General features: G+C 37.2%; 1 protein-coding gene across 1 annotated transcript; it reads right to left on the bottom strand.

Annotated features, from left to right (window-relative positions):
• Nucleotides 1–5,186: 5,186 nt before the first annotated feature.
• Nucleotides 5,187–7,037, bottom strand: LOC100947600 (glutamate dehydrogenase 1, mitochondrial-like). Its single transcript, XM_012810778.2, has one exon. The coding sequence runs from the start codon at nucleotides 6,895–6,897 to the stop codon at nucleotides 5,746–5,748; it is 1,152 nt and encodes a 383-aa protein (XP_012666232.1). The 5' UTR covers nucleotides 6,898–7,037; the 3' UTR covers nucleotides 5,187–5,745.
• Between the last annotated feature and the right edge of the window lie 3,515 nt (nucleotides 7,038–10,552).

Below are 10,552 nucleotides of genomic sequence, written 5' to 3'. Positions count from 1 at the left end.
TTCAAAAACAAGATGATATGTTTGAGGCATATTTAGTTATTTGGTACTTGTTTTAAACCTCTAAACCTCAAGTTCTTTTCTTTGTCAGAAAGCTGCCATAAACTGGTGTATAAGAGTTGAGTAGACCTGGTTGGATTGCAACAAGTTGCTACTTTTCTGGAAAACCAGGACATTCTTTTGAAACTTAACAAATATGCAAATAAGTAAAATGATTTAAAATGTTAATATGACTACTATGGAGCTTGTAAGTGATTGCCTTAGTTACAAAGAAGGTATAAAACCTATCTAATGAAGGTCCAAAATAATAATAAGTCTATGATAATAATAAATAATGAATATATACATCATGACATGTTTTCTTAAAATAGTGGTTCAGATACCTAAGAAATTAAGGCTTTATCATAATATGGCTTATACACACAAGAACCAGTTATTTTTATTTAATCCAAATACAGTATTTTAACCATTTACATACAAAAACAATGACTTTCTAAGTGTTAAGCAATTACTAATTTATAACCCAATACCAGATTACAATCAATACTCAAAGTTTTCGTACTAAGAATTTAGTGTTTGATTAATGACACTCTAATTCTTTTCCATTTTGGCAATTCCCTTTGGAACGACTTGGACATTTTTAAATATTCAGGTCATATCACAGCATTCACCATACAATGTCATTATAAGAGAGCCCAAGATTGATGAGTTTAATGAAAATTATGATCTACTGGGCTCTAGGAGATAAATGTAGGCATTCTAGTCCAGTGAGTTTGGAAATCTGAGGTTGGGCCCACTTTTTAAGGTACAGTAAATAAACCTAGCAGAGTTAACAGAAACTAATAGTGTTCTTTACCCTGACTGCCAATGCTCAGATTTCAAATGTGAAAAGAATTAGGGGATTGCCAAAGAGTAAGAGGAAACATTGACTGCTTTATTAGTATTTGCTAATGTTATTTTATAAAATGCAAAGATTGGGAGGCTGAGGAGGATAGATTGCCTGTGCTCATGAATTCAAGACCAGCCTGAGCCAGAGCCAAAGCAAGACCTTGTCTATAAAAAAAAAAATAGCCCAGGGCCAGGCACAGTGGCTCAAGCCTGTAACCCCAGCACTTGGGAGTTGTCTGAGGCCAGTGGATTGTCTGAACTCACAGGTTCAAGACTAGTGAGACTCTGCCACAAAATAAATGAATAAATAAATAAAATAAAATAAAGTCATGAACTAGGGTCAAAGATAGAATTTTAGGCAGTTAGATTTTAGCACAGAATCAACAACAAAGGGGATTAGGGGATAAAATTTTACTTATATTATGAACATGATCCTACGACACTGGTGTATAAGGGTTGAGTATCTCCAGTTTACAGATGTATAAAGTTCATATTAAGTAAATGAAACAAAGATTTCAAGCTATCTCTGAAATATTTAAATCTTAGTGGTATTTACTTTATCAGTTATGCTCAATGGTTTTCTCACATTTAGATGGAATGAATCAAAAGACTCAAAGCCAACCCCCCTCCCCCAGACACAAACAAACACACACTCCTGCTTTTGTCCCATGGAAAAACAGTGTTATGATAAAAAAAGAGTTGAAGATTAAAAAATATAAAGCATACTGAGATAAAGTATGGATAGCTACAGATATGAAGGGTTTAATGTTTCAAGGTGTGAATAGGACCTTCCATAGATTAGATTTAATTTTAAAACAGTATGTTGAGGTATAAAAATAATCTAGTAAATTCATCACATATCTTTAATAATATATTTCAAGTTATTAAACAGCACAAGTGCAAAGGCATAAGATACCAATGAAGCTGCGAATATGTCGGGAGAATATGTTTGTATTTGCTTTAGTAACAGCAGCCTATGTGGTTTTGTTTGAATGTCAATGTCTGCATTTTCTATTGAAAATTATAAGCCACAGTTCATAAATTCACTACAAGTTGGTACACTAACTAAATTAATAAAGATGAAGCTAAAATGACAGCATTCCATAGAGTAGTGGTTGCAAATCATATCTAATCAAGGACAAAATTCACTGCAATAATGACAAAATATATATCCCTTTATATTCTGGGAGTTCTGACTCTTTTCCGTGTCCAGAAGCAATAGAAGTCTTAGCGTGTCTTTCAGTCAGACCACCTGACATACTAGTAATTTACAGTTCTCAGAGGATTCAAGCACTAATGAGAATAAATGAGTATAACATTTAGTAAACCTCAAAGACTAGATTCACACAGCGCCAGCAAGTTGCTGTTATATACAGGAAGTGCTACCTCAACCTAATTACCAAAGAGTTAGTAACCAGGTGGAGAATTCAGCAGGCAAGTGGGAGATTTTTATATGGGGGAAGGAAAAGCATCAATGTCAGTTGATCGGGGAAAAAAAAATAGAGAGTGAGAAACCAGGAGGGAACATAAGTCAGAGTTTATGAAATGTTTGGCATTTATTTGAATGCATTTGAATGAATGGGAGTTAATTGAAGTATTGTTAATTTTCAAGAACAATTGAAACTGTTCACACGGCTACTCTCAGCTGCTTAATAAATTGTTTTCTTCCTATAATATATTAATAATATGATTATAATAATATTAGTAGCCTTAATAAAATATGGAAATGACCTAAGAAGAAGATGAAAAAGCTAAACCTTTCTGTGTTCTCACTAGATTCACCTTGAGGTAAGACTGGGAGGTTGTGCCAACACAAAAGGCCAAAGATGGTAAGGACTTTTAATAGAGGTTGAAAGAATTGACTCTAGCTTTAAAATTCAAAAGAGTGTTTGGGCACCATAGACATGTTATTTCTCCTGCTGAATGGTCATGATCATATAGGAGATTAAACGTACATGTGCAAATCTAGGCTGACTTGTTCATTTTTCCATGGTCTAGAGTAAAATTCCAAGATTGAGAATAGCTGAAGCTTGCTGTGCCAATCCTTGTGTAAAGGTGAGGAAATTAAACTAGCCTAATTTTAAATTGTCCTCTGACTATGTGAGACAGTATTGTCCATCCACAGTGAGGAGGGACAGTCCTGTTGGGAGTCTAAAAGTGTTTACACAAGTACTAAGTCATTGTCGGTCCACTGAAGTTTAGGCACTGTGTAGCAATACATGGGAGATAGTGGGAAAAAGTAAATAGCTTTATTGACCCTTCTAAAATAGTAGTTCTACATCATGGTTTTATTATTTTGTTCAGAGTATACCAATTTCCCAGCATGTCAGGCACAACCACAAAAAATGTTCCTATAGAAACACGTTTTAAAGTAAAACAACGAGAAAAAAACAAAAGATATTCTGTTCCTTAGGCCACCATGCCATTTTTTCCTTTTATAGTATAATTAGAATTCTTTACATATAGTGTATATGTCATAAATCATATTAAGAATTTTTTTTTTAGACTGAGTCTTTCTCTTTGCCCAGGATAGAATGTAACGGCATTATCGTAGCTCACTGAAACTTCAAACTTCTGCCTCAAGTGATTTCCTTGCCTCAGCCTCCCGAGTACCTGGAATACAGGCACGTGCTACCATACCCAGCTCACTCTTCTTACTTGTAAAGACAGGATCTCACTACGTTGCCAAGGCTGGTCTCAACTCCTGGCCTCAAATGATCCTCCCTCCTCATCCTCTCAAAGTGCTATGATTACAAATGTGAGCCACTATGCCCAGCCTCATATTAAGAATTTAAATTGTTCCATTTAGACTGGAAATCACTGTGATTTTGAGATAGATTAATGAAGTAAAATTAACATTGACAGGAAGAGCATGTTCAATTTTGAGATTTTCTATTGCAATGACATTAAATGACCCACCCAAAGCATTTCATATACATTTACTAACAACGCCCTTGGTTGTTATGGGCTATTAATTATTAATAGCAGTAAACATAATTTTCTTTTCCTGTTATGACAATTTGCACTGACCACCAAGTTTCTATGGCTTGGAATGCATTAGCCAAGAGATTTATGTACTGAAACTCTAAAAAACAAATGGCTAAAATTTTCTCAATTATCTGCATTATGTAAGAAAAAATTAATTTCCTGTTCTGTTTTCCCTTAATTACTTGAATTATTATGGTCAGTTATGCTTGTCTTTTAGGTCCTATTTATTCTGATTTTTATAATTACATACACTTAATGTTATTTCATGGGATACAAGAATTTATCCATTGTCCTTTAACAATGGGAGTTAAAATTGACCAGTCATGTTAGATATGTGTAGGGGTCAAAATCAGATGCCTCTAATATTTATACAGAAAATGCTCACCAAATAGCTATTACTAATGTGTTCCTGAAAGGTATTGAATATATTGAAAAATGAAAGTTTGACTCCAGGTCTACCACAAACTTAAATATTATCCACTCTGGAGATATTATTTATATCATCTTATAGACAATTCCTTTGTTATCTATCACAGTTCAAAATTTATATCAAAGTTTATATTGATTATGCCACCACCAACAATCTTATTTTTAAAATTCTGATTATTCGAACATTGTAAATTTTTTTTTGGAACAGGTAGGCTTTAATAACTGCTTTTATCACCAGGTTAAGTCATGCAGTTACAAAGTAGTTAGAAATTTCTGAAAGTAGTTATTACAGTTTTAAAAAAAAAAAGTTCATTCTTAAACATATATTATCTAGCCCTTCATTGGGACACTATAATTCAAAAGGCCCTGGCCAAGTAACTCCCAAAACAAACACTCGACCTAAGGTTGTTTTCAGCTCACTGTTAACAAAGCTGGGTGCAGAATGCAAAGTCTCTGAAGGAGAGAATGTAAGGTAGGCCAGGAAGGGGCCATTGGCAATGCTCAGAGTCATCCAGACTCCAAACAGGAGAGCCCAAGGGGTTGTTTCCTGGGATATTCTATTTGAATTACTGTTCAATTAGTCAAGACAATAGATCTTCAAAAGAGAACAATCAATTAACATGATAAGGAGGTTACTGCATTCTTTGGACTATGTGTCATAATTATATAGTTAGCAAATTCTGACAGTCTTAACTAAAATAGTCTCCAACACTTACAGATATGAAGATAACTTAGTTCTTCACAGGGCTTTTTGTTTTAGCTGGATAACAATACATGACTGACAACTATAAATGATACTGTGTTATGGTATAAAAATACTAGCTTTTTTCATTTATTATGTTTATAGGCATTCACTGCTTGAGTCAAGGGTAGGCTTCTTACGTAATTAAAGGCAATTTTATTACAGCAGCATGTACTTATTCTAAAAGAATAAAATGCATAAACAGAAACAGCTTTTCTTTCTGTTTGCAGTCTGTACAATTGAGTTATTTTGCTGATGTAAAATACCAATAACTCACTTGAGGACCATGCCACCTTCTGAAATGGTCACATACCTACTTCTTAAATGTGTTAAAGTTACAGCACATCCCAGACTTTTTCAGAGCAAAAGAAGCAAGTAACTGACTGCTCTTGACTGCGCCTTCCCTGGCAGTAGCACTGACTGCTGGGAAGAGCCAGAGTGAGAACTTTTATTTAATGGAAAAATACCTAAAATGGCTCTCTGTATGTGACCTACATTTTCACACTCCTCGGACTGTACATGATCCCCTAATGTTAATTTCTTTTTTCTTAAGGGACTGATTTGGTTTGACTTTTTGAGAATGGTGTCTATTATCTAATGAGTCATGAGAGAAAGGGATTTTTGTGGTTACATGTAAACTTGTGATAGGTCTGCAGAAGTTACAGGTGAAGAGGATAGTGAGGAAGTCAGGCATTATCCACCTATGTGAAGGTCACACCAGCCTCACTGTACACTTTGAAGACTTTCTCAATGGCATTGACATAGGCAGCTGTTCTCAGGTCCAACCCCAGGTTATACTTCATGGCTGTGCGCATAATTTGCCTGGTGGAACGTTCCGTTGTGCACACCAAGCCAGAGTGCACAATATCTTTCTCAGAGGCACCCGATATGCTGTCTTGGAACTCTGCTGTGGGTACAATGGGGATAGTTCCACCATGCTTTCCAAATTTTCTTTCTAAACTCTCTTGAACAGACATGAGCAAGTGGTAATTAGAATCCCTTTCATATTTGAAGGTCAAACGACCATAGCTGACATGATTTAGATTCTTCAACCACTCAAAGTAAGACACTGTCACTCCTCCTGCATTCAAGTAGAGATCCAAAATAACCATAATGTTCCTCTCCAGGAAGATCTTATCAGCTTCTGGAGTTGTTGGCCCATTGGCACCTTCAGCAAGGATCTTGGCTTTCACCCTGGGTGCATTGGACTTGGTCAACTGCTTCTCACTGGCGGCAGGGATGAGTGTGTCACAGTCAGCTTCCAGGATGCTTCCTTCATAGGGCTTTGCCTTGGGGAAGCCCATAATGGATCCATGCTGCAATTTGAAGTCTTCTCGTTCCTTTGGGTCAGTACCATCTGGATTCCATATGCTCCCCTCAGATTCACCAACGCCAACACATTTAGCACCAAAATGATGTAAATATCTCATAGAGTGCAAGCCCACATTACCAAATCCCTGAACAACAAATATTTTATCTCCAAACCCTGGTGTCATTCCTAAGATGCTCATGTAAGAAGCTTCATTGATGAAATTTTCAATCCCATGGAAAATACCACGGCCAATAGCTGAGATTCGTCCATGGATACCTCCTTGACTGATAGGTTTACCAGTAACACAGGCATGTGCATTAATGTCATAGTGCCCCATGGTGCTGGCATAGGTGTCAGCAATCCAGGACATCTCCCGCTCCCCTGTGCTCATATCCGAGGCAGGCACATCATTGCCAGGACCAATAAAACCCTTCTTTGCTAGCTCCATGGTGAACCTCCTTATGATCTTTTCCAGTTCATTATCTGTATAGCTCTTGGGATAAATCTTAACACCAGCTTTAGCACCCCCCACTGGGTGCATCAACTACCGCACACTTGTAGTCATCAGAGAAGCCAAAGCTTTTACTTCATCTACACTCACATCAGTGCTGTAACGAATACCTCCCTTGCACGGCGTGTGGTGCTGGCTGTGCTGGGCCCGGTAGCCCTCCATGACCTCCCAGGAGCAGGTGTCACGCGGGATAAGGAAGGAGAGGCTCAGCACGAGGCTTGATGATCCGCAGGATGCTGGCACCCGGTTCTGTTTCTGCTCCTCGCTCTCTCCGGCCTTCAGGTCCTTTACCAGCTTGGCCTCCACGATGCTGGCGCCGCCGGCCGGCCGGGTCAGGGACAGCAGCAGAGCTTCGCCCAGGTAGCGGTACATGGAGGCGAGTGGAGGCGAGGTGCGTGCGGCCGCAGAAGAGGCGCTTCGAGTTCCCACGAAGTAAGAAAAAACATTGTAATTTTTATAACACCTCACTGATATTTATAAAATTGATATCCTAAGTAAGAGTTTGCATGTGAGATATTAGAGAAGCATTCAACATATTTACACAAATACATGACTTCAACTATTAGAAAATACATTGATAATTTAAGGAAGAAAATAATTGTATAACTCTAGCAAGAGTTCTCAAAGAAACCCAAGAAGCACACTCACCATGGGAAATTTTGAAAAGTTTGTTGATACCCCAGAGAATTACATTGCCACAAAATTCTCATTAGCCTCTTAAGAAAAAACAATGAATTCTGAAGTTACCATGGAGAGTTTGGTTCTTATCCTGTGACTTGAAGAAAGGAGCCCCACAAGGCTCATGAAAAGTTCTCCTTTCCCCTATTAGACAGAATCAATGTATTTTCTATATTCATACCACAGTGCAGGACTAGTCAATTATTAGTAGAAGGGTACAGCCTCAGGCCCTGTAATAGCAGGCTCTGCTTATGCTGTGCTTAATGGCAATCTCAGATATGTTTTTCCAATTATTACAGTGTATTTCCTCTGGAATAGCTGCTCTACCCAGGAGTCCTCATTTTGTCTCTCAATCTGGGGTGGGATGCTGATTTTCTTGATCTAGAGTCATTAACTCTGGGCTTCTTAGCTAATGGCACCATCCTTTACATTAGCACTACATTTAATGGAGCCAGAACTCCCATGTTAGGTATAAACTTGTAGCTAAGAGATCAACCTCCTCGCTTTCTGGAAGTTGAGTGCTTGAACGAATTCTTCTCAACCACATGGAGTAAGTGTGTATGGTGATAAATGTGATGCACAGACTTTACTAGGTAACCAGGCACCCAGAGACCTGGGCAAATATCATTCTGGGTGTGTCTTTGAAGTGTTTCTGGATTACATTAACATTTGAGTTAGTAGACCGAGCAAAGCTGATTTTCCTCCCAATATGTATGGGCCTGGGTAGAACAAAAAGCTGCAGTAATGGAGAATTTGCTCTCTTGTCTGTCTTTAACCAGTTCATCAGTCTCTGCCTTCAATTTGGACTTGAGCTGGTGCTTGCGCCTTTAGCTCCACTGGTTCTAACCCCTTTTGACTCAGCTCTCCTGATTCTCCAGCTTGCTAACTTCAGATTGTGGAACTTCCCAGCCTCCATAATCATGAGAGAATTTCTTATAATCTCTTTATATTCATATATATGTGTGTGCGTGTGTGTGTGTGTGTGTATAGATAGATAGATCTCTCTATTCTCACAGACAGCGCACCAAAAGGTATACATATTTTAAGAAAGAAAAAAACTATTTTAAAATTGTAATAGTCCTTTCACATTTAATTTTTGTAATTACAAGAGATACAAGATACAATATATAAGATAAAAAATGTTATTTGTTTATGTTGAGTATTATGATTTTAAGCTTTTTTCCTTTCTTAAAAATGTGTATATGTTTTTTTGCACCCTCCGTACACACACACACACACACAAACACACATGTCCTATTGATTCTATTTCACTGAAGAAACCAGGTGGGGCAGGAGAGGGCAATCTTCTGGTACCCAGTGTTTTAATACAATTGGCTAATCCTCAGGCAAGTGGCTATTTAAATATCTCTAAGAAAATCTTGCAAATTGGTTACCCTTGTAGGAATTCCTAACCTTTTTCTCCCTCTCCTCCCTCTTCTACAGAGCATGGAATAGTAAAACACTTATCTTCTTGTAACTAGGGTACACCTGGGATCCAGTTCTACACAGTGAGATATAACCACAATTTTCAATTGACATTCTTGGCTATCAGTTGACAGAATCTGCTTATTTGGCCCTTTGTCCTTTTTAAGTTTCTTCATACTTAGATATACAGCATCATGCCCTTTCTTACCGTGAGCATGAGAACCATCCACTCAGCACAGGGTAGCAGAAAGATAGAAATTATGTAATGACGACATACAGAGCTGTAACATAAGTATTGAACTTACAGAATCACTGGAAGAAATACATACATTCCTGAGATTTTTTTGTCACTATGAACACAGTAACTGCCATGTGAGCTATATTTAATTTACACTAGTTTGGAGCCCTGGGCCTTATGAAGCATATATAACTCACATGTCTCTTCACCTATCTTGACCTAATAAAACACTGTGGCCCCAAGGAAAAAAAATGTTTTTCTAATGTGGCAGTCAATTAATTGGACTTTCTGTTACCTAGGACCTAAAACATTCCTAACTGATATAATTCCTTGGAAAAGCAGTACAAAGTAACTACACGCCGAAATAAAATCATAATATTTTAATGGCATCAAGAACTGTTTACTGACCTTTTTCAGAGAACGAAGAAGCTATAAGTGCTAATGCAAAAGACTATCAATTTAATAGAATTGTGATCATTTAACTCTGGGCTTCTCAGATAACGGTACCATCTTTTCAAAACATGAGAAGAACATATAAATAAGAAGATACTACAGACAGAAATGTAGTCACTAGACTAAATATCCATGAAGGTGAAAACCCAAACTTCATCAAACAAAATAGCTTTAAATAAAAAAAACAAAACCTGGAGGTAAAACACAATTTCAAGGAAATATTGTTTCTACTTAAGTACCAACTGGGGAAAATCAATTTATGTGTTTAGTATTGTTTCTATCTGGTATCACTTATAATATACATACAGGCAGATTTTGAGATGCTGAAAAACGTTTCCTCCATACTTTGGTTTAAGAAATGCATACTGCAGTTTTCAAGCTTTTCTTTTGTTCAAGTCGTCTTTTTCACAAAGAGGTTAAAAACAGAAGAAAAATATCATCCTGTTTCAAGTTTCTTCCATATCTGATTGATGAGAACCAATTACCTGAGGTTTTCTCCTACACGTACAACAATGTTCCATCTTTTTACTTAACCAGATATAACGTTATTCCTTATTTGCTGCTATTGCCAATGTAAACAGATTTGTTTTTTTCTCAAATAAGCCATATTCACAGAAAAGTCATTTAAAACGAAATACTTGTTTCCACATGTTTCAATAGTCTGTGATTCATTAGTGCAATTTTCACTGTCAGGTGTGTGGGAGGAGCAGCGACAGGAACGTGACCATAATAGCCGGGGAAACCACTAGCAAATCGTGAACTAGGATCCTCATGAATTTACTTTTCAGAAATTTACAAGTTCCTGTCAGCAAAGGGAGTGGCCAGTTTTCCATTCAGAAGATACGTTAGAAATGACCTTCCTTCCTTCCTTCCTTCCTTCCTTCCTTCCTT

Source organism: Otolemur garnettii, unplaced genomic scaffold (assembly GCF_000181295.1).
Source record: "Otolemur garnettii isolate 467f Iridium unplaced genomic scaffold, OtoGar3 scaffold00142, whole genome shotgun sequence".
NCBI lineage: Eukaryota > Metazoa > Chordata > Mammalia > Primates > Galagidae > Otolemur > Otolemur garnettii.
This window is presented reverse-complemented; position numbering and strand designations above follow the sequence as displayed.

What these genes read in the sequence shown, in the direction of transcription:
- LOC100947600 (XM_012810778.2), bottom strand. Translation starts at nt 6,897, where the DNA reads ATGCACCCAGTGGGGGGTGCTAAAGCTGGTGTTAAGATTTATCCCAAG.